The following is a 27,037-nucleotide window of genomic DNA, read 5'->3' as shown; positions in this document are numbered from 1 at the left end:
CGTAGAGGTCTTAGCCCCTAATTTCTCCTAAGGAAAAAATTGAGTGTGTAAGATTATTTAGACTATCATTTTAAGGACAGCTTTCCTGTGCTTACTTGCTTGTCATTCACAATGTAGCAAAAAAGCGTATGTTCACGTGGATACAGTTTGTTCATTCATTAATTTATTAAACATTAATGGAGCATCCATTCTCCATCAGTCACTGTGCTGTGGTGTTGGGCACACAGCTCACTGATTCAAAATGAATAGGAAATCAGTTTGTCTGTCTTAGTCATCCAGAAAATACTGTTCCCTAAATTTGCATTTAGTCAGATTGTATCCTTTCCTATATTTGACGTGTTTGCTTTTCTCCTTTTCAGCATTTTTGGCAAGGAGTCCATTATCGCTGGGCTTTTTTCATGGCCAGCGGTCTATATCTAGATGACATCGCAAAACTGGTGGACGAGGGAAAGGTACGTATTGCTAGAGCATCCCCTGGCATCTCCGTGACCTGCCCGCCAAGCCTGGTCACTGGGAATGCTCCAGGGGTAGGCATGGTCTGTGCACATTCTGCTTTTACGTGGCCACGTGTAAGTGCCATATTTTTGGTTCTGTCTCCATGGGAATTACAGATCTAGACTGCTACATTTAAAAAACAGCGATACAATCTGGTTCAACTCCCTTAGTTTACAGGTGAAGAGGCAGGCCCAGAGAGGATATGTGATTTTCTCAGAGACAGTTAGTTAGATGGTTAGCAGAGCTGGAATCTACAGTGAGGCTAATAGTATTTTGGTAATGGTCCTGAAAAGATGGCATCACACAGGTCATCTGTGCACACACTTGGGAGTTGACAGTAGCACTGCTCTGGAGCTTCTATAGTCCAAGGGTGAGGCTGCTCTGGAGGTAAGCAGATTCCCAGATGAGCCAGGTGAACAAATACTGTAGAATCTCCACCCTAAGAGAACTGGACCAGAAGTCAGGTCCCAGGTCTCCTGTTCCCCAGCTAGTGTCACATGCTCAAAGGGCAAATAGCAGTATGTCTGAGGGTCAGTGGGCAGGACGTCTGTGAGGACTGGTGGGGATTTTGGTGGGGACCACCGGTTGATGGTTCTGACTGCTTGCGTCTGTCCTGCATGGACTCTGGTGAAAGACTCCTGCTTCTAGTCAGATCATCCCTGTTTGGGTGTCCGAGGCCTTTTAGGACAGCTGTGGGTTCAAAGGTTCCTCATCTACCACTGTTTATTTTGAGTTTTCACATGGTCTTTACAGCTCTGACATTCTCTCTCTGGAAGAATAACCTGGAAGTTAAATTCATATTCTGGTGCTGATGTTTATGATTTTATTGAGAGACTATATGAAATTATAGAGTAGAAACCTTTATATACCCTAGACGGTTGCGTGAGGTCATAGGTAAAATGATTTTCATTTTACAGATGAGAAAACTGGCTCAGAGAGATAAAGGCACATGTTTAAGTTTGCAGAAGTGGGACCAGAAGGCACACTTCCTGACTCCCAGTCCTGTGCTTTTCCTTCTCCGTCATTCAGCTGCATCCTTAGTGCTTGAGGCTGATCTGGGACCTTAGCTTAAGTTGTCTCGTTCTTGTCACTTTAAAATGGGCAGGGAGGGGCGCCTGGGTGGTGCAGTCGGTTAAGCGTCCGACTTCGGCCCGGGTCACGATCTCGCGGTCCGTGAGTTCGAGCCCCGCGTCGGGCTCTGGGCTGATGGCTCAGAGCCTGGAGCCTGTTTCCGATTCTGTGTCTCCCTCTCTCTCTGCCCCTCCCCCGTTCATGCTCTGTCTCTCTCTGTCCCAAAAATAAATAAACGTTGAAAAAAAATAAATAAATAAAATGGGCAGGGAAAAATGATGGAGCAGGACCAGCTTTACACTGTATGATCCATGCTGGGCCATTTGGAAAGAGCCCCTTAAGATGCGCTTTCTTGTGCTGGTACCTGCACACCACTTTGATTTTGGAAAAGAATGATTTTAGGACCTACTGGTTACTTTTTGTGCATTTAGTTTTTTTATTCTGTTATAGCCATGTAACTATATGATAGAAAATGCCCTGCTACTGTTTCCCAGATTCTGTGGTTTCAAGATTACTTGCCTTTTCTCAGACTTCTAAGTCTTTGTTTGTCCTGGGTGGATGGTCTCAGCCTTATGACTGTATGTAAGTGCCTCTTGGTAGGGTTCTTCCCATATCCCGCAAGGATGCTTATTGCTAGGAAGAAGGAAATGAACGGTCATTAAATAATGTGGCCCATAGTTTTATACAGTCTTTCATGTGATTGGAGCCCCATTATTAGAGGGGTCCCCGTCCTCCAAAAGTGTACTGTACAGTTGTGCTTGTCCCAGTATCTGCGCCAGGCTGTCCACGTGCTTACCATTGCTTTTTTGTATTCAAAATATTGTGGCTCCCCCTCTTTCTCTCTACCTGGAAATTACTATTTATGCAACAGAGAAGAGAGGTGATTTGTGTATATGTAACTATTCAATTTGGCAGATAACTGGTAGAATGGCTAAAAGAGGACAAGGTAGAAATAAAGATGCCCTTGATGTGTCCTCAAACGAGGGTGAGTGAGGAAATATTCTTTTGGCTTTTGATTCTTCTCTCTCCTGACCAGCGTTATTTGGGCTCAGGAGTCATTTCTGACAGTGAAGGACTGTGGGACTGTGGAAGTTGGTTTGTGACATTGGGTGCCGTGACAGGGTCAGCTGTGTTCTTGTGCATTGTGCATCCTGCATCACTCTGGGTGTGAGAGGGTGCCTGTCCATGCCGGGAAATTGGAGCAGGTAACAGAGCACGCCTACTTCTGTATTGTGTGGTTAGTGGAGAGTATTAAATTGAATGAGGACATTGAAGTTCTTCCAAGCTTTGGCTGAGCATTTGGTGAATCTCATTGGCAGGTATCTGATAGAGGAACTGTAATTATTTTTTGACAGTGTGAAGCCATGAACCAAAAGAACCTGTCTTTTTAAAATACTTTTAAGTGTTTGAATACATAATACATTTACAAGGTTCAAAATCCGAAAGGTAGGAAAAGTTACTTCATGAATTCTTCCTTTGACTGCTTTTCCTCAGTCACTGAGATTGTCCTTGTCAGATACAGCCATTGTTACCAGTTTCTTGGGTATTCCAAAGATGTACCGTGTATCGACAGAGTGATAGAAAAGAATGATTTGTAATTACCACACTGAGCGTAACAGACTGCTACTGAAATTGTGCTTTATGCCTTACAGTTATTTTGCATTTTTTTCCTTTTTTCCTAAATACAATAAACATTTCTTGTTTTATATTATCCAGCGAGCTTTTTTGGGTTAGCATGCTCAAAGATTAGAAATAGGAAAACCTAGCACGTGTCTAGTTTATTGTCTTCACCCCACCCCCTCGTCCTGCCACTGTGTCTCATTGAAGAGAGAGGCCCCAAGAGATTATGTGACATGTTCAAGGGCCCAAGTCTCTTGACCTCCAGGACCATTCCTTCAACCACCCTTTTGTCAGTAATAGTTAAAAAATCAATCAATCAATTTCTCATATAGTCTTCGTTGTTTTCTGCTTGTTCAAATAGTCATCTAAACATTTAGATAGGTGGAGTTTGAATTGTATCAACAAAGTCTTTCTGTATTTTTCAATGTCTTTCAGGCCAGCAAGGAGGTTTTACGGCAGATTTTTTTAGACTGTAGTCAGCTATTGATAAGAATGACTGTGCTTTCAGGAAATATATATATATGTGTATGTATGTATGTATTTGCTTGTGTATGCATTTATTCATTTCCTATTTGCTGCTGTAACAAATTGCTATAAATGTAGTGGCTTGAAACCACACGAACTTACTATCTTGTAGTTCTAGAGGCCAGGAGTCTAAAATGGGTCAGCCTGGAGGCAGGCTGCAGGGGAGAATCTGTTCCCTTGCCTTCTTCAACTTCTAGAGGCCCCCTGTATTTCTTGGCTCAGTCTTGCATCACTTTGACTTCCACTTCCGTCATCCTGTCTCCCTCTGACTGTCCTGCCTCCCTTTTCTAATGGCCCTCGTGATTACATTTGGCCCATCCGGATAATCTTGCCCATCTCAAGATCCTGAACTTAATCATGTCCTTGAAGCCCCTTTTGTCCTGTGAGTGATGATATTCACAGGTTTAGGGGCTTAGAATGTGGACATCTTTGGAAACCACTATTCTACCTACAGTGCATAAAGTATCTCAAAAGATACGAAAAAAACTTGAAATATTGGTTGCCTTGGAGGAGGAGAACTAGATGGCTGGGGCTGAAGTGTGGAAGGGAGATTTTTCTTTGTACCCTTTCATCTTTTTAACTATGTTTATCTGCACACATGTAGTTGTTAAAGTTCTTTGATGTCATGTACTTAACATTCACAGATTTGTTTAAGATCCTAGGTGACCAGCCAAGCTTCTTGACTGAGCAGTGAAAGAGATATCTCCGTTTATTTCTTTATTTTAGTTAGCATTAGAATAGTTCCTATATAACTTATTAGAATTTAATTCAGAACATTTACTGAGGGCCCACTGGTTTCACCTAGTAGGGTATGGAAATATGTGTTGGCCATGTTGAGTTACCTTCTGAACAATGATGTCCACTGGAACCTTCTGCAGTAATTGAAATGTTCTCTGCCTGCACTGTCCAATATGGTAGCCAGTAGCCACATGTGGCAATTGAACACTTGAAATGTGGCTAATCCTTCTGAGGGACTGGATTTTTCATTTTATTTACCTTTGATTACTTTACATAGCCACATGCAGCTAGATGTTACCATGTTGGACGGTGCAGCTTTAGAGAAAAATGTAATAAGTTCTGAGGCAAGCAATTTCCCAGACCTTTCTTGAGATCTGTGGCCTTAGTTTAGCAAGGAATTACATTTTAAAACTTTAAGCTTCTTGTTTGCAACTGGATTTTTTCCCTCCATGGAGAGGATGTCATGATTAGGGATGGAATCCCGAGGACCGCTAGGAGAGAGTTTTCTTGCTGGAGAGGACAGGTACCTCATGGATCCCATCACCCTGCTGTTACTGCAGTCTTTCTAATGCAGCTGATTGTTTCTGTGGAGAAACGTAGGCCAAGTTTTTCCTCTTCTGGCTGGAAGGAGTGCCTTTTCTAGGGGGATCTAGGGACAGGTCCTGGATACTTTCCAACATGGGAGCATTCACTCCTTTGGAGTGCACCCTCCATTAACCCTCCCCCACCCCCTTCTTACCACCTTTCTTCCTGCTTTGAGTTTTCTGGGACCCGAAAGTTCCAGAAATAGCCAGTCCAAGCAAAGCCCACTTCTTCCTTTTGTCTTCTTCATGTCTCCTTAGTTCAAGTCCCCTTCTACCTGGGAATATGGAATTTATCTAGAGGTCGCAGGGGCATACCTGTCTAAGAGTAGTGCTGGAACTGTGGCCCTGCTGCCCCTGCCTCCGGTCCCTGGTGCCGCACAGGTGTGTGGACTTGGATTTAGGCCAGGAGCCCTTAGGTCTCCCTTGTGTCTGTCATCTGTTCATCTCTCTTCACACACCTCGCCCTCTGAGATCTGCAGTTTCTGTGCCCAGTGGAGGCTGAGATTGAGGGCTCAGGAAGAGGTGGCTGGACTGTGGCTCACGCCCCCCTCCCCAGACTGCACCCGTGCCATGCAGGATGCAGGACCCTCACTTTGGCTCCTGTGCTAAAAGCTCTGACCTGCATTAGCACTTAACCACTTGCACTCCGGTTTCCTAATCTATCCAACAGGCTCGCTCAGATATTTAGGTCCCTTTTAAGCTCTACCGTTGTGTATTTTAAGCTCTACTGTTGTGAAAATGGGGATTGAGGGGATACCTCTCTGCCTACTGTTCTGCCTGCAGAGATGGTGTCCTCCCTCCACCAGCTCTCCTGCAAAGGGTTTCCCTTTCCTCTTCCCCTCAAGGGGCGGAGAGTTTCTGCCTCGGAGACAAGGAGGCTTGCCCGGCAGCTGCAAGCAACAATATTCCGAGGCCACGCCAGGCAGTTGAGGTTCCCATCGTCCCTGTGTTCTCACAGAAGGGATGTCAGGCAGCAGGTGCCAAGTCCTGGGGTCTGGCTTTTACAGCCTTTGTGTAAGAAAGGTAAGGCACAACCAGGAGGGCCTGACTTTGGGTCCAAGACCGAATGAACGCTGCTGCCATGAGCGTCTCCCAGTCAGCTGCCGGCCCCGTGCATCTGCGTAGCGGGAAGTGTGGTGTGAGCCCACCCGCTTTATAACAGGGCTCCCTATGCCGGCTGGACTATAGCAGTGTCATCACATAAATGTCCCCACCTCACTGGGAGTAACCTTTCTTTCCCCTCTCTGGATTTTGACTCTGATCTCTTTGTCCGTAACAAACAAGCATTCTAGGTCTGATGTGAGGCTATATGTAGACACTGCTCCATTATCCAGTTAATCTCCATTTGCTGTCACCTATTCAGCCAACAGTGGCATCTGCCTGCCTGTTGATCGAAAGCCTTTTTTTTCATTGTCACTTATGGGAACAGCTGAATGACTCATTATGGCCCAGTCAGCCCTCTGGGGTTATTCGGCACAATAGGCCTGACCAGCCAGATTAAAGTGTGCGGTCACTGCAGGCCGGCTGTGTCATCATTTCGGGGTCTGTGTCTCCGGTCAGAGTTCTAAAGTGAGCATAGCTAGCCGAGCCTGGGCATTCGCTCTAGAGTTGAGCAGGTGGCTTCACGGTTCTCCCTGACCGACTGTAACACCGTGGCTGTGTTGCTTTTGTTGCCGGTGTTCAAAGCTCAGTGAAAAGCTGATGTTATTGCCTCCTTTCTTTCCTTGGTTTACCCTCAGGAGCCTGTTTTGTCTAGCTGCTCTGGGTTAGTGCCTAACATTTAGAGGGTAGACACTTGGTCAATCTTTGTGTGATTCTGAATGAATGTGTCTGACACAAGTCAGGGATCCTAAGATTAAGGCAAAAGGCTGCGGGGATTCCCACTCCAGTGGGCACTAAACTCACCTGGAAAGCTTACTGAAAATGCATGGTCTCCACCCCACCCACCCCCTAGAGATTCTGGCTTAGTTGTTCTAATTGGAGACCAAGGACTCTGAATTTTAAAGAATTTTTTTTAACGTTTATTTATTTTTGAGAGGGAGAGAGACAGAACGTGAGAGGGGGAGGGCAGAGAGAGAGGGAGACACAAAATCAGGAGGAGGCTCCAGGCTCTGAGCTGTCAGCACAGAGCCCGACGCAGGGCTGGAACTCACAAACCGTGAGATCATGACCTGAGCCGAAGTCAGATGCTCAACAGACTAAGCCACCCAGGCGCCCCAAGGACACTGCATTTTAAGCCTGCATTCAGGTGGTTCCTTTTTAGGTAATTAGCACTCAAAAAACAATGTCCCAGGGTCTTTAAAGAGAGTGATAGGTTCAGGAAGTTTCACTTGCGATATGCAGGAAACAACTTTAGTGCCTTCCATTTTTATTTACCAGAGGAGGCAGATAGGTTTCATTTGGGGAGCCAGCTCATGTCTGTTCCTAATGACTGCAGAGTTGAAAAAGATTCCGAGGTCATGCTTAGCTTGCTGGGGAGGACTGTGGTTGTTAATCAGTAATGTCCCCAGTGTGGATGGGAGTGTACATGTGTACACGTGAAATTGGACAACTCATTTAACTCTGGGTCTTGATTTCCTCATCTGTAAATGGAAATAATACTGCTACCTACCTCATAATGTGGCCTTAGGGATTAAATGGGGTAAAATCCATAGAGTGCTTAAAAGAGGACAATACATGCTGTTACTTCTGTCATGAGCTTATCGTGATTTGTGGGTAAAAAAGAATTTTAAACTCTTTGGAGAAGGGAACTTTTGGAGCCCAAGATACTCTCCTGGTGACAGGGCTATAAAGTTCACGTGAGAGGAAACTACTTCAGATGCCTCTGAACCCCACGAGAACACATCTTTCTAGTAAAGTGTATGCACTGGCTTATGCCTTCTGACCCCTCCTCCCTGTCTATGGAGCTGTGGGAGGCAGTCCTCTGAAATACCCAGTGGACAATTATTGATTTCTGCTGGAAGTTTGGAAAAGGAAGAGTTCGGTTGGATTTTTGCATCAGGAGAGAGGGTACTAAGTGGGACGTCCGTTCGGAAGGAGGTTGCTGGCAGTACTAACAATACAGTAAACAGAACCAGCAGCATTCCAGCACTTCTGAGCTGGCCGAGGTGGCTTTCCTGAACATTCTAACCAGCTGCTCTGCCATTTGGCAAACCCTCTCAGGACAGTTCCACCCCGGACAGTTCTCCTGAAACCCAAAGAACCCACGTAAGATTCTTGCTTCCCAGTTATCTTAGTGGTTTTCACCTAGGTGACATTTATTAAGCGCCTGTCCTGTGCCTTACATTGCGCTGAGTGTGGGGGCTGGTGTGCAAAAGAGGTGGCCTGTGCCACAGGTACTATAAGCTTGGGCTGATAGGCCAAACATTTAACACATTATAAAAAAGAATCTGCCCTTATTCTGTACACTGCCTACAAGGGGGCCACAGAGATACATACAGCAAAACCTTGGGATGCCCCGTTGGGTGTTTACCCTACCCAACAGAGTGGCTGAGACGAATACGCAGCTGTGACAGGCAGTCTGTGTGGAGGGCCATCCAAGTTCCATAGCAGTTCTGAGAGAATGTACTGCAAACTGAGGGGTCGGGAAGGGTAGTGTGAGACCTGGGCTGGGACGGTGGTAGAACTGACAGAGGGGCACAAATTCCCATTGTTCAGACGGTGATGAGTCGGCCATTTTGGTAAAGTGTGGAGTCTGTATGCAGGCCGAGGTTGGGATGGTGGTGGCCTTTGAATGCGTGGCTGGGAGCTGTGGAAGGGCTCTGCATAGGAGAGTGACACGACCCAGCACAGCTACCTTTCAGGGACGCAGTGAGGCAGGAGAAAAGACAGGAGTGGGGCCGCCGTCGTGGCGTGGTGGTCAGCTCCTCATCTAGGTGCGTGAGACAGAACCGGGAGACTGGCCTCAAGGGACATGGTGAGGACACCATTGACCCATCTGCCTTGAAAACCTACATCTTTCTTCCCCTCCAATCAACTTCTTCTTGTGTCTTACAGATTCAGCCAGTTATTGAAAAAACCTTCCCTTTCTCTAAAGTTCCAGAAGCCTTCCTGAAGGTAGAAAGAGGACATGCGAGAGGAAAGACTGTAATTAATGTCATTTAAATAAACTCTCAGTTTGGTGATTGTTGGCTCTTATTCGGTGAGTGCCTCTCAGCCCCAAATTTCTAGTAGCCATCACTTTCCAGATTAGATGATGAGTTCCGTGATACAAGTTTAAAAATACAGACACCTATTTGCCAGTAATTTCTTGTTCTTTGAACTGAGCACAGAGAGTCATTTTCTAGCCATACCACCACCCTCTGCACGTCACCCTGCTCGACATCCGTGCATTCTTGTTTGCCGAGAGGTCCTCTGACCCAAGCACCAGGGACACACAAGTAAGGAAGACATGACACGAAAATATCCACACTTGGACTTGTCTATAAAGTCAGCGAAAATTGCATTGTTTTTTTCAAGCTATTTTTCACACCAGATTTGCACATTGTTGTGGCATCTTCTGTTCTAGTAGCTCAAAGTCTTTTATTAATGTTTGTGAGATACTAAAACTTTTGGCATATGGGTAGAGGGCGGCATGGACAGTGTAAAGCTACTTCTTAAAAAAGTGCTCACTGATGAATCCAACTGGACAAGGCTTCTTTTGCTTTACTGTGGTCGTAACCACCCTCAAAGTTGTAAATCTCTTAGGGTCACATATAAAAATCTAGCTGATTTGGTTGTTTAGTCTCAAGAAAATGGAAGGTGATGGTAAAGTTTCTAACTTTTTAAAACCCTTACATTTAGCATGAGGACTAGGCCTCTTTCACCAACTAAAACATGCTCCTCTGAGGACTTGTCTGTGGAAATTGCAACCCTTCTCCAGTTTCTCACCTTAAATGCCTGTACTTAGTTATCTCGCCAATAAGCCCATTGCAGCTTTTGAATCTCTAGTCTGTGACCTTCATTCAAGGTAAGTGTTTATTTCCTGTGGCATTCCTCCTCGCTCCTGCACCTTAGATACTAAGCTTTTAGCTTTGGACATGGACTTGAGTAACCTGATACTCAGTCTGTGCCTATTACACACTCATTTGGTAACACTGGATGAGGGCTTTTCTCTGGAATTGCTGGTCTCACCGGCCCAAATACATTTTAAGAGAAAGAAAGTGGTGTTCTCGTCAGTACCGGCCACTTCTGACTTCCATGTGAACAGTCCCAGCACTCTTCTTGAGGGCGCCGGGGTGGCATAGCGAGGGGAGGGAAGGCCTCACTTACCCTCATGTCCTCTCTCTTCACCAAGGAGTCTGGAAGGAAACTTTTCCCCGCCATTATTCCAGCACTGCCTCCTCCCCCGCAGTCATCTGTGTCTAATCTGCCCCGGTGAAACGTTGGAAGGGCTACTGCAAGGACGCTCGCACATCTCAATACAGTTAACCAGAAACCAGTTTATTCGAGATAAATTCAAAACAGGCTACTGCAACATGACCCCAGCACACTGTAGTGATCCGCACAGAGGCCTAAAATTGGAGCTCCACATCATTTAAGAACAAGACCTGTTGGCAGCCGTTGGACACGTGCAGGTGTTCCTTTAAAACCCAAGATAAGCTACTGACCACAAGTGCCTATCCAAGCCTCCAGGGAGGAGCAATGGTTAGGAAGTGGAAACACTGGAACAGATAAAAAGGAAATGAGATTTGTTCTTCCTGTGACCAGAGCACCAGTATTATTAACAAGGATAATGAAATATGGACAAAAGGGGGAAGAGTCTATCCAAAGAATGTTTAGCAGTTTTGTTCAAACGAGAATACACGGTTTGAACCTATGGGTCCGTGTATTGTCAGCAGTTAAACTATTTCATTTTTCATTGAGATGCTGCATTTTAGGGTTTTCAGAGTTAAAATTTGACCAGCGTTGCTTAAGGCCTCCTTTCGTTCGCGTTCTGGAGAGAATTGCTGGTCGTCATCTTGAACCTTCCACCTCTTTTTACCGCTACGAGAAGGCAGTGGCTGCACTCCATGCAGGCCTTGTGCCAATGCAGCGGGATAGGAAGGCAGGAAATTAGGCTAAACACCTGAGTTTAGCGAAGGATTATATAACATTTACTTCAGAACTAATCGTAGATGAGAGGATAGGCTAGTAAATTAGGTCACGGTAACACTGTTCCGTAGCATCTGTAAGAAAAGCATTAAACACCACTTACTTGTGACATTCTAGGCCAGCCCACAAGTAGGTTAAAATAATCCAAATCCTGCTAATGTTAGCAGACCTGACAAGAAATCTTATAAATTTATTAACTTTTAGTACTAAGAAAATAGTAGTTTGTTTACTTAGTTCCTTAAAGTGTCATATAAGCCTTTCCCCACTTTGCTATAGAGCATAATTGATTACAGAAAACAGTAGGACCAAAATTATTGGCCTGATATTTCTTCTCCGATGCTAAACAATCTTCTGCCTTACAAACTTGAGCTTTTCTCATTCCCTTTACTTTTTTTTAAATTTTTTTTAATGTTTTTTTTTTGTTTTGTTTGAGAGCGTGTGAGCAGTGGAGTCTGGGAGACAAAGTATCAAAGTGGGCTCTGTCCTGACAGCAGCAAGCCCGATGCGGGGTTCCAGCTCATGAACCATGAGATCATGTCCTGAGCTGAAGTTGGATGCTCAACTGACAGAACCATCCAGGTGCCCCTTATCCTTCCCTTTGAAGTGTAAGAGATTTGTAGGCCCACAAAGTATATTCAAGTCTGTTCCTGTTCTCTCCTGTCACTATCTTTGGAAATAATTTAAAATGTACAGAGTCTTGATATAACATTTTCTAAAAACACCCAAAAGCTGCTATTGAGGCAAACTTTTTAAGCAGCTGCAGAAAGGAAATGAAAGAAGGACAAATTGTTGGTTTAAAACTCATTATATAGTCTTTTGAAAAGATGAGACATAGTCCAGGTCATGGCAGTGTCATTCAAGCGTAGATTTAGAGTTACTGAAGAAGGAGCAAGTCCACTTTCCTCTTGGCTTGTCTGTTACCAGTCATTTTTTTTTTTTTTTTTTTTTTTTTTTTTTACACGTAGCTGGAAGACCTCCAGAAATATTCCTCCTGCATTCTTTATTCAGGTTTATAGGACCATGGCTTCCCAGACTTGTGTTAACTTCTCTTTGCTGACAGTGTTGAGGATGATGTGATTTTGGTCATACTGTGTACCCCCTGAAAGAAAGAAAAGGCACATGATAAAACGAAATGGTGTCTCTGGGAAAAAAAGCAGGGAGGAAAGCCCTGGAACACATCCCTGGGCAAAGAGGGTGAATCTACGGTTGGGTGTGTTAAAATCCCATCATAGGAGCACCAACAGCTCCTTCTCCTACTTGAGTCTTAAAAGCTAGTCCACAGTCACTCTTTAGATGTCTGAAACGGGGGTGTATGTGTGGGCATGTGTGGAATGGAAGAATCTAGAGAAGGGAAAAGGAAGAAAGAGATTGTGAAATATATTCAATGGTGGGATCATGGGTTTGAGATACCAGCGAGGAAAAAAGGCAGGCTGGAAACTAGTGGAATTGTCAGATGGAACATGTTTTACGTGAACAATGAAAAATGGCTTCATGAGGGCAGAGGGGAAGTGGGACCGACAGCCAGATACAGGGACAGGGCAACACTCCTACCACTGGGAACTCACTTGGTGTATGAAGATTCATAGCACTTGAGGTGCTGTGTTCAGTACTGTAAAATTAGCATGGTCTCCGTAAACTCCCTTTCACCGGAATGTAAGAATATTTTCCAAGGGTGCCTACTAGATACTTAGATACTTCCCCATTGAAAGAAGAGGCCATGAGGCCATTTTTTAACATGAAAGTGTTGTCTGATTTCTTTTTTTTTTCCCAGTGTGGAATAAATACCTTCAAATACCTTATCCCTTTTTAGCATAAGTCTCTGCAGCAAGGTCCTATCACCATGGACTCCATCGAAATAGAAATCTGTTCATGTAGATGTGAGGTAGTATGACTGGTATTGAAATCTATTGCATCCTCAGGTCAAGAGGAATTAAATGTTCTTATTCTCTTTTAAGCATTTACAAAATATCGGTCTAAATTTTCAGACCTTCTGGATCTCTTGTAAGAGGAGTATAATATCATCATTGATAATCTAGAGCCTCTGCACATCTAGGTGTTGCACAGAATACAAGAACAAGGTGCCTGGGGCCTTTATGTGTAAGTTTGTAGTGGGGGAAAAAGAAGTTACCACCACCACCAAATCCCACTGTCTCCATTAAGACACACATGCTATATATTCCTTTGAGATTTGGGGATGTATGAAGATCACAGTGTCGTCTTGTTTCATTAAGATTATAGTATATTAACATTCTTTTTGTGTACATTACCTAATTAGAATCATGAAGACTAGAAAGTCCTTGAGAAAGGACATAGGAAGAATTGAGATCATACCAGACTTTCGATACTTTTAAAGGAGGAATCCTCTTCCAATAATAATACTTGCTGTCTACCAAACGACTCCCTCCCCAGATATCAGGAGATATAGGTTACAAGAAAGATGCTTGGTCTGATAAGTCTTAGGGCAACGTTAGCAGGTAACAAATGGCTCCACAGCTGTAGCTAATGAAAATCCTAGTGTATTCGTGTACCAGAGAGGTATTTGTATCTCCCTTGCACAGGTCGTGGGCCGTGCGGTTCTACTCCTTCATGTCCACAAGATGGCACCACTCTCCCATATTCTGAGAGATTTAAATTGAGTTTAACGAGGCAAGTGACTACTGCATCTGGCTACCTTAAGTAGATATACTGAGAGTTCACAAACATACTCAAGAGACACTGGACTAATTTATAATGCATTTTAGGAAGGGACCTTGGAGCTTTAAAGCAAAGACCTACGGAGGAAGCTCCTAGAGTCCCACATTTCTTGTCAAGACTAGAAGCCAGGCATCCTTATTCCTTGTTGACTGCCACTGTAGCAAGTGGGATAACAAATCCTATGGAGCTTCTAGAATGTAAGCTCTCTGAAGCCAAGCATTTTTCTCCCCTACTTTGGTACCCACATCTAGCAAAGAGTCTGCCACATACTGGGTACCCAATAAAAATACACGTTAAGAGAATAAAAAATGCTCGATGAGACTAGCTCATAAAGATTACAAAACTGATCACATTCATAACAAACATGATTCTATATTTTTCAAAAAAATGTTTCCAATTTAGTCACAGTTCTTTGATTTTGAAACTATCTTGTAAAGTTGATACATGCATGTGCATGAGAATCCTCCACTCGCGGAATCAGGGCTTTTTGTGATTTTTAATCTAACACTGTTACAAGAAAACAAAACAAAAAAAGACAAATAGTTTGAAGTCAGCCTAGGTCTGCATTCCACCAAAGCACTTCTGGGTATGAGATGATTAACCTCTCTGACCCTCACTTTTTGGACTGTAAAATGGGACAGGAGGGCATACCACGGGGCTCGCAGGGTTGCTCTAGAGATGCCCTGAGCTCAGGTAAGTAAAGTGTTCAGCATTCAGCACAGTGGCTGGTGCACAGTATGGGATCTCTCACTATGCTCATTTTCAAAAGTAAAAACTAGATCTTTAGTTGAGTACAGACAGACACAACAGAGAAAATAAATGATTCTTACCTTTGACATCTAAAACTAAATTTGGTTTCAACTTGCTGTAGATTCTGCCATCCGACTTCATGCTCCAGAACTGACTGTCGACATTCTGGTCAAGGGCCAGGCCCAGTTTGGAGCCCGAGGTCACGAGGCTCCCCACGATTGTCAGGCAGCAGTCTTCTGCTATCTGCTTACAGACAGATAAGACTGCTTAGAGGTGAGACACATTCAAGGATCGTGATCAGTTCTTGGCTCAAAGTGATTTTTAAAGTTGTCTTAGTTGTAGTTTCATTTACCCCACACGAGACACTTTCGCCAGAGGAACTGGAATCAAACAACAAATACTTATACCCTCATTTCAGATGACACGAGTGCCAGGCAGTTCAAGATTTCTGCCCTTTGTAAGGGAAACCTTAGAACATTTTTCCCATTCAGAAATGACAATGATGTGAGGCTGGGTCTGTGGCTGTATCTCCCCTGGCCTAACCATCTCTGCTTAGCCTGACCCTTCTGGAATGTGACTGCATTTCTAATTTGAAAGGCTGCTATAACACTGAAGTGGCTAAAAAGGGCATTTTATCATTGTAAAACCTGAAATTCCAGTTATTCTCTTATCTTTCCTTCATGAGAAATGTCCAATAAACATTTCTAAGAAGGCATGTTATCCAACTATAAAAAGAGAGAAAGAATAAAATACAAATACAGTGAAGTATGTTTTCACGCAAATATTTTAAGGGTCCTTTTCAAAAACAAATCTATCCTTTATATATAAACAGTGTGTGGCAATCATGTTCATCTGACATGAACACATACTGCTACAGAAAATGCTTATGAAAACTATATATTGAGATTAAAAGTGTGGTAATCTAGGATACTTTATCTCAAAGTTAAATAACATCACTAAAATGTTTATTAGAAATAACTGCTGAAAGGCAGTTTTCTTGAATTAAGATAAAGCAGAAATTGGCTTTTTAAAAATGCCTTCTAAATTCCAGCTACTTCGGTTTCTCAGGCTATTTCTTCTGTGCCTGTCTAAATATGACTTCCGCTTGCTGAAAGGATGATTCTCCCTCAAGCACAACAGACTCAATTAACAAGTGGTCCTTCTGCTGACTCATGGGGCACCGAGTTAAAAAAAAAAAAAAATTGGGAGCAAACAGTCAAGCCCATAAAATCAAGGAGTTAAAGAGTATCTACAACAGAAGCATAAGCTTCTCTAATAAAGTCTTACTACATTCAACTTTTTAACATCTAGTATGGCAGGAGTGATGCAAGAGGGAGATGGGCCATTATCTACTTTACAAGGTGTGATAATTAGGAAATGGACTGTCTTGTACACAGGGCATTATCTCTTCACCCTAGTCTGCGGGGTCCTCCAAAATCAACCAATCAAGAATGATTTGCCATAGTGCTGGGGCTTACTGAGAAAAACTATAAAAGATCAAGGAAATAGGGGAGAATAACCCAGACACTTCCTTTTATTACTATGTAAAAATCAAGTATAAATACAAATACTCCATCTAGGATAAGTGCTAGATTTACCTCCCATTTTAAGTTCCTTGATTGGTTCTATCAGCTAAAAAATACTTTCATGAAAACCCTTCTAATTTATTTACAAAAGTGCTCCAGGAAGCATCTACTTGAAGAAAGATGCTATTACAAACACTTGTCTAAGCTCACCCTGCATTTGATGCATCCTTCTTGGTAAATCCAAATCTGATCATCAGCACCAACATCTTCCATGACCTGTATTCTGAGAAGCTTCAGATCCTCTAAGTTTCCATTGGTGGACATGAATAACCCTGTTGCTTTGTTTCGAAGTCTGAAATAAATTCGTTTCTGGAAAACAGAGACCCCAGCGATAGTCATCTATAAGTTATACTGTTAGAAGCACAGAATAAGCATTAATAGAGGCAGAAACCAAAGTGAGGTTGGATTAGAGATAACTGCTCTCCGCAAGAGTCTCAGAGGGTTTAGGATCTTCTCAATGCAGAGTCTGTCAGAATTTCAAAATGCCGGGGGCAGGGAGCCTGCCGGTGGACAGCCCAGGGCATGGGACCTGCCATGTTTTGATGTTGGGTGTGGTAGCATTTCTGAAAGCCGTCACAACCTTTCAGCACCAGAAACAGAGCCCAAATTTAAAGGACTGGGGGTGCAGAGACCAAGGTTATACTTCAGTTTGTATTATACCAAAACTAAAAGGTTGAATTATGTTTATGATAAAAGGTAAAGATTGCAGAGAAGAGTACTCAAAGTCTAGAAAAGGAATAAAGTACCTGAGCAAAAGGTCGTAGAGAACCTATTTGGCGGCAGCCACTGAATTCATACCAATTTGGGACTTCTGCTGGTGACAGTAGGAACTGCCGACCCCTGTAATTGCCGTATTCATAAGTAACCCATCTGGGAAAAAAAAGTGGAAAACCACAGTAAGCGGTAGTATCCCTTTAACAGTTGCCCCTGATTATATTTTTATAGTGCTTCCAAGTTTTACACGGAGCTTTATAGTTTAAATATACATTGGAAGAGAAAAACTATTTTCTAAAACACTTAAAGCACCCATTTATTGACAAATAGCAAATTCTTGGTACATGAGTATGCCACAAAGATCCATATTTTTTTTATGTTTATTTATTTTTGAGAGAGAGAGAGACCATGAGTGGGGAAGGGCAGAGAGAGAGAGGGAGACACAGAAGCGAAAGCAGGCTCCAGGCTCTGAGCTGTCAGCACAGAGCCCAACACGGGGCTGGAACTCACGAACTGTGATATCATGACCTGAGCCCAAGTCAGATGCTTGACCTACTGAGCCATCCAGGATCCTATCTTGAAGAGAAATAGGTAAGTTTTTCCTCTAATAGGGCAATGAAATTCAGTCCTTTTTGCAAGATTGCCCTGTACCTCCTATGAGGTTTTTGTAAAACCTTTTCAGTTGTAATAATCTTATATTTAAATAGTTACTATTTGTAAAGTTCTTATTAGTGTGTGGCACATGATAAGTATTACATAGGGTTAAGTAAAAATAATAAAGCTTTGTTTAAAATGGGTATGGGGTGCTGCGAGCTTGGTCAGTGGAGCATCCGACTTTTGATTTCGGCTTGTGTCGTGATCCCAAGGTTGTTGGATCAAGTCCTGCATGGGGCCTGTTTGAGACTCTCTCTTCTCTCTCTCTCTCTCTCTCTCTCTCTCTTTTGCCCCGCCCCCAGTCATGCTCTTGCTTTCTCTCAAGAAAAATATATATATATTTCTCTCAAAAATATATATTTCTCTCAAAAAAAAAATGTGTGTGTGTGTGTGTGTGTGTGTGTGTATATATATATATATATATATATATATATGTAAAATAAAAATAAAATGGGTGTAACCTTCCTCAATCCAGAAAACTGAAGATTCTCTGGTCTCTTCCACCTGAAGATGCTAGTGCCCACCCCCGAAGAAGTTAAGGTCATGGCACACAGCATGCAAGCAACCCAGCAACCCTCTTCCTCTGGCTGATCTATTACATCAAGGAAGAGTGTTCTCTACTTTTAGTCCTGGAACTTTAAAATGTCATCGTCTTAGTCATTTTATCGTAAAAACAAAAAATTAAAACCATTTGGGGAAAAAAAAATCACCCATAATTCTACCACAGTAATAATCTACAACTGTTTTGTAAATAACTGTCGGCCCTTCCAACACTGATGCCTACAGGGAGGCCATACCTATTGTTTTTATGAGGGAAAGAAATTTACTTTCTTATAAACATTATGTTGGTAGTTCTTGCTCACTTTTATATCTTAATTTCAAAATTCTCGTAACGTGAGAAAAATCTTCCCATGTTGGCCTTTAATCATTGTACACAGCGTCTGCTATCAATTTCTGGGTAAAGAAAATCCAGGGCGCCTGGGTGGCGCAGTCGGTTAAGCGTACGACTTCAGCCAGGTCACGATCTCGCGGTCCGTGAGTTCGAGCCCCGCGTCAGGCTCTGGGCTGATGGCTCAGAGCCTGGAGCCTGTTTCCGATTCTGTGTCTCCCTCTCTCTCTGCCCCTCCCCCGTTCATGCTCTGTCTCTCTCTGTCCCCAAAATAAATAAACGTTGAAAAAAAAAAAAAAAAAGAAAATCCAAACCCTTACTCTAAAACCAAAGGACTTGGTCTTTCAAAGGGAGAAGAAAAATCAGCTTCCTTTCTTACTTGCTAAAAAAAAAAAAGTGCTTCATGTGTTTACTGAGCACTGGTTTGCCAAGCATTCCCCTAGGAATTTGAGAGGACCCAAAGACAAAGTCCTTACCTTAAGTAAATTACAAATGTGGATGAAAAGATGAAATCTACCTGACACATGGCTTTTCTCAATAGGAAAAATATATTATGAAGGTACATAATTATTAACCCTTACAGAAAATAGGAGGATAAGAGGTTATATTTCAATTTGTTTAAGGTAGCACAGGATAGAAAGAAATGTGATCAAACCTAACTAAAAACAATTTTTTTTGAACAATTTTTTTAATGTTTATTTTGGAGACAGAGCATGACTGGGGGAGGGGCAGAGAGAGACACAATCCAAAGCAGGCTCCAGGCTCTGAGCTGCAGTATAGAGCCTGACATGGGGCTCGAACCCATGAACCTGAGCTGAAGTTGGACACTTAACTGACTGAGCCACCCAGGCACCCCTTAAAAAAATTTTTTTTTTTAATGCTTTACTTATTTTTGAGAGAGAGAGACAAAGTACAAGCAGGGGAGGGACGGGGAGAGAGGGAGACAGAATCCACGAAGCAGACTCCAGGCTCAGAGCTGTCAGCACAGAGCCTGACATGTGGCTCGAACCCCGTGAACCACGAGATCGTGACCTGAGCTGAAGTCTGACGCTTAACCGACTGAGCTACCCAGGTGACTCTGATCATACCTAATTTTAAAAATCAAATATTTTATTGAATAAACAAGTAGGTAACTCACTTACATGCCACCAATCACCTGAACAGAGCGTATCTGTGTGTTGAATCCTAGGGATCGGAGATTAACTATTTCTGAATTAAGTTCGATCTTTTTTCCTTTGAAGCCTTCTCTTTCAAAAAGAATAATTGTTGGTTCAGAAAATTCCTGTATAGGAACAAAAACAGTGTTCCGTTACTCATCTTTGATAATAATTCAAACTTACATGGAAATATCTTGTTAAAGGACAAATCACAAGCTCTGGCCAGGCTTGGCCTTTCCCTGGAGGTCTGGGTGTTCATGCACTCCAAAGCTAAGGAGAGGACAGACAGGAAGTTTTCTACTACATGGAAAGGTGGGTAAATATAACAGTGTTTTAAAGCTGTTATGGATATGTGTTTTAGCTGTTATGGATAACAGTGTTTTAAAGCTGATATAGAGGGGGCCATATCCTAGGCACAAAGGAATGGGTATATGTATTGAATCAACACTTGTAATGAAATTTATTTTCAATTTTGCCATTGTTTATTAGGGAAAAGGAGGGGCTGGAAAGCCATGGACATAAATGGTGAGGGTCAGAGGACTATGGCTGTCTTTGGGGTCTAGTGGTAACAGTGGTAATTACCTAATCAAAGAAACTTCCCCTTGTATGCATTTTCAAATGTCTTTTTTGTTGTTGTTGTTTTGTCAATAAGACAACGATTCTGTACACTCATGCTCCCAAACTTTCCTATAGGAATAATTGTTAAAAGGAGAGAAAAAAACCAGTGTGGAAGCTGCATGTTCAAGCTATCAGTCATTTTAAAGAGGACAAGGGCACAGAAGTCCATTCATTTTCAGAAAATAAAAAGCAGATTATGCTTGTTTTTCAAATCACAGTTTGAAACTGACCCTAGTCTAAGCTCTAATGATAATAATCCTAAGATCATAAATAATACATCAAAAATCACCTACCTGCTTAAAGTTTTGTGGTTAGGGTGTGGTAACTTACTGCTTCATTGATGTGGATGTGCCCTGACATGTACAAAGATTTCTGCCGACCAGTAAACAGAGCAGATTAGTGTGTAGAGGTGGTTTGTATAGTGTAGGAATTAGGTTATATAAAATATACGAGAAGGAAATGACGTAAGTATCACAAGTGGCTGAGCATATCCACCAAGTACTAGGTGAAGGAAGGCATTTGGAAACTGCAACGGCAGTGGGTTTGGTTTTTTTGTTTTTTGAAAATATATTTGGAGATAGCTGTTAGAATTCTAGGTGGTTAAATACCGAAGTTTTTAGATATTTCACTGTAAGTTAGTGAATCTTAAACACCATACCATGTTTCACTGATACTATTTCCACATCTAAAGAAACGGTCAACATTTTAGTTATTTGAACAGGCAGGGAGGAAATAAAGCCATCTCATGTATGTTCTTTCTACCTGTAAAACTGAAGTCACCGATGACATATGTTTTAAGCTTTTTATAAGAGATCAGCTACAAAAAAAACTAACAAATATTTCCAAAACTACAGACACACCCAGAGTTGAACAATCAGAACATTATCTTGCTGTTTTATTGTACTGAATATTGCTTTAGCTACATCAAAAATTAAAGGTTTCTATGCAAAAAGGAGCACCATAATCTGAAGTAGCACATATGTAATAAACTGGGAGAAGACGTGATTGCAAATTTCTAAGACAACAAAGCGATAGATTTAAAAACTATGAAGAATTTCTGCAACCCAGTGACAACAAAAGATACAGAAAACTTAATAAAGAGTTTGGCAAAGGATATAAAAACGGACTATTCACTGAATAGAAAATCCAAATGACTAGTGCAGGAGATACTGGTGAAACATAACACAATGAGAAAATACTTTCTACCCAATTTCTTCAAATTGACAAAAGTCAGAAAATATTCAGTAATGGCAATGATGGAGAAAATGAATCCACATGCTCTGCCAGCAAAGATCCCAAGTAGTGGAATCTGGCATTACTTAGAGAAGCTGAATATTCATGCACATGGAATCCTGCAAATCTACTTTTTAAATATATATCTCGAAGGGATTCCCACACAGGTCAACGGGGATACGTGTGCATGTGAGGATAAAGTAAGTAAAATAAGGGGCGCCCGGGTGGCGCAGTCGGTTAAGCATCCGACTTCAGCCAGGTCACGATCTCGCGGTCCGTGAGTTCGAGCCCCGCGTCAGGCTCTGAGCTGATAGCTCAGAGCCTGGAGCCTGTTTCCGATTCTGTGTCTCCCTCTCTCTCTGCCCCTCCCCCGTTCATGCTCTGTCTCTCTCTGTCCCAAAGATAAATAAACGTTGAAAAAAAAATTTTTTTTAAAGTAAGTAAAATAAAAAACATTTTATAAGAATATCTAAGCTGTATCCCAAACACACTAGAGCGGATACCTGTAAAGGAGAGAGGAATAAAAATAGGGATCAGGTATGCAACGGAAGAAAGACAGGAGAGGGGCCTTGAACGAACCCCTGATGACTATACCACGACTGACTGAACACCCTTGACCTGAAGTCTGAGAAAACAGCAAAGAAAGTCAACTTCTATGTTAAAGCTGTAAAAAGAGACCAAAAAGTTATAGGCTGGAACATTCTATTGCAACTGTTTTCTGTGCCTCTGACTTTAAGTCCTGAGGAAGCCTCCCTGCTGGTTTCCATCAGCTGCGTGAACCACACATCTCTGTGACGCCATATTCACACTGACATTGTTATACTTACAACATCTATAAAACGAAGAGACTTGAAAGCTGCTTCAGGCAGGCATCCCATCGCGTAGACACAAGGATAGTGGCCTTCTTCCAACACGTACTGATTACCAGAGAAATTTTCTCCATCATATGCAACCCAGCTATGACAGGAAAAAAACATAGACGTGTGCAATATGTAATTTGAATATTCCTATTCAAGAATAGGTAGCCTGCTATATATAAAACACAATGCCGGTGGCTAACTGTTCTGTCTTCAAAAATATCTAGACCTGTTTACTTTTTTCCATTGTGTTGCAAATGAATATTCATAAGTCAGTTGTTAATTTTGCATTTGGGAAACAAAATTTTTCTCCCCAAAATCTTCAGTTTCTATCTCTGCACCTTCCAGTACTCCTTGCTCCCCTCATGGGTGCCACCATCCTCTAGCCCTTGAGTCCTCTCTGAATAATCCTTCAACCTTCACAGCTAATCAGTCACCTTGGGTCTACCAACGTCCTTCCCAAATGTCTTCCCTTTATCCTCATTTCCAGCGCCTCGGTACTGGGCCATGAGTCAAACTACCATAGTGACTTAGACAAGTCATTTAGCTCCTCAGGGCCCCAGCATTACTAGTAAGATGGTGATTTTCCATGCTTCCTTAGAAGAGGTGGGGCTTTTTGTTTGTTCTTTTAATCCAAGGAAGCTTACTGAGGACTAATTGTAGATCAGGTACTTTTCCACTGCTGGGGATAGGACAGAGGACAAAACGAAGTCCCTGCTATCATAAAATCTACACTCTGGTGAGCTGAGACAGACAACAAATGCACAACAACAAAAGTAGCTGTCTGGTAGTAAGAAGTGAAGCAGGGCAGGGGATAAAGAGGAACTAGGACAGAGACGGAGGTGTGTGCTAATAAATAAAATCTTTACTGTAAATCTGTGCACTTGAATGCAAAGCCAGTGCTGTTTCCACTGTGCAGTGCTAACCGATATGATGGTGCTATTTACACCATAAAGAACTGTATGATTAAAGACACTATTGCTATTACTATTATTATTATTAGACTTAATTCCTCATCACCTTCTGCACAGTTTGCTCCAAGTGTTTCCTAGCCAACTTTCCCTGACCTTGGGCTCTCCCCTCCCTGTAAAGCTTTTATGAAACTATTTTCAGCACGGCACTTTGGGCTCATGCCTTTCTTTCCCTTCTTATGATTACACTGTTGTCATGCAGAATGCCTATCTACCAGGGTGCCTGGGTGGCTTCAGCTTAAGTTATGATCTCACAGTCCGTGAGTTTGAGGCCTACATCGGGCTCTGTGCTGACAGCCCGGAGCCTGGAGCCTGTCTCCGTCTCTCTCTCTGCCCCTCCCCTGCTCGTGCTGTCTCAAAAATAAACATAAAAAACCTTTTTTTAAAGAATGCCTATCTACCTGTAAAAAAAAAAAAAAAAAATCCACCTTGGGAGGCACCTGAGGGATTATTAGAGTCCCGTTATGGTGACAGGACAGGCTAGAAAGTAGAGAACCTGGTCTGAATCCCATTGCACAGTGACATGGTGATTTTCAGCTTCTCCATCCAAAGCGATCCCATGTCCTCCGCCCAGTGCTCAGATGCTACAAGGTGCACCTCAGGACTAACATGGTCTTGTACCGTTGGTGGTTTCATGTAGTGCCAAACACCTAGGGATGTCCCTAAAGATTTGCTGATTCGTGCATTCTACTCTCCCGGGGATTAGGCCCTGCCAGTCCACCGTTTTACTTACCTGCCTCCTAAAACTCTGCAAGACTTGGTAGAAAACGAATCGTCAATTTGACTTGTTGTTTCTTCGAAACCTAGACTGCGACCTTGAAACTGTGGTTCTGAAAACAACTGAATCTTTGAAAAAGTAAACAAATATGTAAGCTTATTTTCCTAAACATATGAACTCATTCAGCCTTTGAGATGATGCAAACATGACCTGTTAATAAACGGCTGTGAATTTTATAAATCCTTTAATTTTCCACTTCTACATTAATGATCAATTAGAAATACTCTGGCCACACCATTCATGATTATTTGATTCAAAGACATCAAAGGACAATCCGACAGTTGAGGCAGCTTTCTATAGAACACCCTGTCGCAACAAGCTGTGAGGCATTTTAAAGCTTTATTGTGGCCAAAAGTAATTGTTCGTCAGTTCTAACATTTACAAGAAACTGTATTTTAGAAATATAGTTTTCCTCCCTCTCAATGGAAGATACTTGCTGACTTATTAGAATCTTGTGTATGCCAATAAAGGAGGCTACAGTGGTGTTTGTGCCTCTGTAATTACGGCTGTCTGAATTCTGAACACTTCCATTAAAAAGCCTAAATAACAAATGTAACACTTCAGTTGATGCAGACAGCATACAAAGGCTTGGGTGAGAGACCGTATAAAATGTTTGTCTAATGTAGACACAGCAAATATGAAAATTCATTTTACTGTTTACCACAATAACTGTATGTATTGTTTGAGATATTAATCTTAGCGTATTAAGCAAATTGATTCTATGTAATGATATTAAATTCAACTTTACGTAAGAAGAACATTTTATGTATGTATGTCCATGTCCAGAATGGAGCCTAATGCAGGGCTTGAACTCATGACCCTGAGGATCAAGACCTGAGCTGAGATCAAGAGCCTAACCAACTGAGCCACCCAGGCACCCCGAGAAGAGCATTTTATAAGAAATATCTAGATATGAGTCAATGCTCTCAAGCATTTATAAAGTAAACCTAAATCTAACTTAGAAATACAATTATGGTTTGAGGTATAAAAATAAGTAAAACTAACAAAATATCCCAAATGTCTGACATTTTACACATAAGGTCAGCTTTTCAATGGAAGGCCCCTAATTATAAAAAATAGATTATTTTTTAAATTACCTGATTTCGTCTCCTTGGGCCAGTGAAAGAATCCTAAAAAATTTTAAGGGGAAGAGAGAAGGAAATGAGTAGAGCAGACATCTTGAAAACATTTTTTTCTTCTAGATCATTAGCAATTACTGTTAAAAATAACCTCAGAATAGTTTCTGTACTGTTAAGTATTACATGAACCCGAAGTACACATTAAGGAAATCCAGAATTCAGTTAAATATTCTCATACAAAAGTAGAATTCCTTACCAAATATATGGGTTGAACAGAAGAGATCTTACAATTTTTGCCTCCCCAGTCCTCAAAACTGGTATAGAAACCTTTATCCAGTATATATTGTTCTCCTGTGAAGTCAGGATTCTCATAGGCTACCCATCTAAAGAAACACAAACATCTACTTGTCATAGTTGATAGCTGACATGTATAATAAAACTATCAAACACATTTAAGTAAATATGTATCATACAGAAATTTTCATTTGTTTTAATAATCAGTAATCTTAATAATTTTTCTGATTCTCTATTAATCTTTTGGGAGATCTGTCTGTATGACAAGTCAAAGTGACAAGTGAAAGAATATCTTTACACGAACCTTTTGGTGTAAGAGCATCTTTCCATGAACTTTTTGGTGTTCTCACGTGTCAAATCCTATTCCCTGAGAAAGCTCCCATGGGGATATTTTTTTCGAATTCTTATTTATTTTTTTAGAGAGTGTGCAAATGAGCAAGGGGGCAGAGAGAGACAGAGAATCCCATGAGGTACAGAGAGAGAGGGAGAGAGAGTGCAGAGCCCTGAGTGGGGGTCGAGCTCACAAACTGGTAAGATCATGACCTGAGCCAGAGTCAGACATTGGCTCAGGTGGCCTAAGCCACCCAGGTGCCCCTCTAATTCTATTCTAAGGAAACAACGCGGACTTCCGAGAAGTGTCTGTAAAGTTTTTCTTTTAAACTGCTCTTAAAAATTTTTTTAAAGATTATTTATTTATTTTGAGAGAGTGAGCAAGCAGGGGAGGGGCAGAGAGAGAGAGAGATGGAATCCCAAGCAGGCTCCACATTATCAGATAGGCTCCACTCTGATAGTGTGGAGCCTGATGCAGGGCTTGAACTCATGAACTGTGGGATCATGACCTGAGCCAAAGTCTGACACTCGAACAAAGTGTCAAAGTCTGACACTCAGCCACCCTGGCGCCCCTCTAATCCTATTCTAAGGAAACAACTTGGACTTCCAAGAAATATCTGTAAAGTTCTCTTAAAAAGCAAGTAAGAGTTCTTTTTATTTTTGACATTAATAGTTTTCCAGAAAGAGTACAAGAAACTATGTCTCTATCACACAATAAAGCATAGTGGAAAAAGGTAACAGAAGAAAGGCTTTAAAAAAATACGGCTAAGTAAAATTTTATTTGGAACAGGATTTCCAATGTGACATGACTATGTAGTAAGCAAAACTGAACAGATGCTCAGAAACACTAAAATCTCTTTTGGGAGGTTTTCTTTTGTCACCTTTCAAGTGATCCACACTCAGGATAATTAAACCAGGATAACAAAACCAACTTATTGATGCTACTTCCTAGCCAAAGATAATCTCTGAAGGGAATTTTTTCAATTTCGTTATATTCAACAGATAATTCTGCACCTCCTGAGTTAATTCACTGCCCTGCTGATCTGCTCACAGATGAAAAGGAATAATACCTAGGTGCTTGTATACATACTCACAACTTTCCAAAATGCTTTCACATCTATGACCACATTTAATCTAGGGAGGACTGGTTTTCCCATTTTACAGAAAGGAAAACCTAAAGACACAGAAAAGTTAATTCCCTGATTCTTTCAACAAACCTCGACTGGCCATTTATCATATGCCAGAAACTAAATGACGCTAGGCGTGTGAGGAGGAAAAGTATCACACGTAATTACTTATTGGTGTTTATTTTGAACGGGAAGGTGACA

At 41.9% G+C, this 27,037-nt stretch overlaps 2 protein-coding genes and 1 long non-coding RNA gene across 4 annotated transcripts in view; 2 read left to right on the top strand and 1 right to left on the bottom strand.

Annotated features, from left to right (window-relative positions):
• RTN4IP1 (reticulon 4 interacting protein 1) overlaps positions 1-9,157 on the top strand; it is a 50,038-nt gene extending 40,881 nt beyond the window's left edge. The window contains exons 8-9 of the mRNA XM_045499182.1: positions 360-452; positions 9,030-9,157. Coding sequence (XP_045355138.1) covers positions 360-452; positions 9,030-9,137 — 201 coding nt within the window. The 3' untranslated portion in view covers positions 9,138-9,157. The remainder of the gene's footprint in view (positions 1-359; positions 453-9,029) is intronic.
• Positions 9,158-10,433: 1,276 nt separating this feature from the next.
• Positions 10,434-27,037, bottom strand: part of CRYBG1 (crystallin beta-gamma domain containing 1) — a 185,848-nt gene continuing 169,244 nt past the window's right edge. Inside the window, exons 14-22 of the mRNA XM_045499179.1 lie at positions 25,342-25,468; positions 25,104-25,136; positions 23,962-24,074; positions 22,228-22,357; positions 19,535-19,674; positions 16,882-17,005; positions 16,286-16,444; positions 14,630-14,792; positions 10,434-12,204 (exon numbers count right to left, since the gene is read on the bottom strand). Coding sequence (XP_045355135.1) covers positions 12,116-12,204; positions 14,630-14,792; positions 16,286-16,444; positions 16,882-17,005; positions 19,535-19,674; positions 22,228-22,357; positions 23,962-24,074; positions 25,104-25,136; positions 25,342-25,468 — 1,078 coding nt within the window. The 3' untranslated portion in view covers positions 10,434-12,115. The remainder of the gene's footprint in view (positions 12,205-14,629; positions 14,793-16,285; positions 16,445-16,881; positions 17,006-19,534; positions 19,675-22,227; positions 22,358-23,961; positions 24,075-25,103; positions 25,137-25,341; positions 25,469-27,037) is intronic.
• On the top strand, positions 17,335-20,453 carry LOC123608799. Of its 2 annotated transcripts, XR_006717450.1 has the most exons (3): positions 17,335-17,440; positions 19,753-19,861; positions 20,243-20,453. It is a non-coding gene; the product is annotated as an uncharacterized LOC123608799 (long non-coding RNA). The 2 variants fall into 2 exon arrangements; XR_006717449.1 differs by lacking the exon at positions 17,335-17,440 and having other exon boundaries at positions 19,678-19,861.

The sequence above is a fragment of the Leopardus geoffroyi genome, chromosome B2, assembly GCF_018350155.1.
Source record: "Leopardus geoffroyi isolate Oge1 chromosome B2, O.geoffroyi_Oge1_pat1.0, whole genome shotgun sequence".
Classification (NCBI taxonomy): Eukaryota; Metazoa; Chordata; class Mammalia; order Carnivora; family Felidae; genus Leopardus; species Leopardus geoffroyi.
Note: the sequence above shows the minus strand (reverse complement) of the source record. Positions and strands in the feature narration are given on the sequence as shown.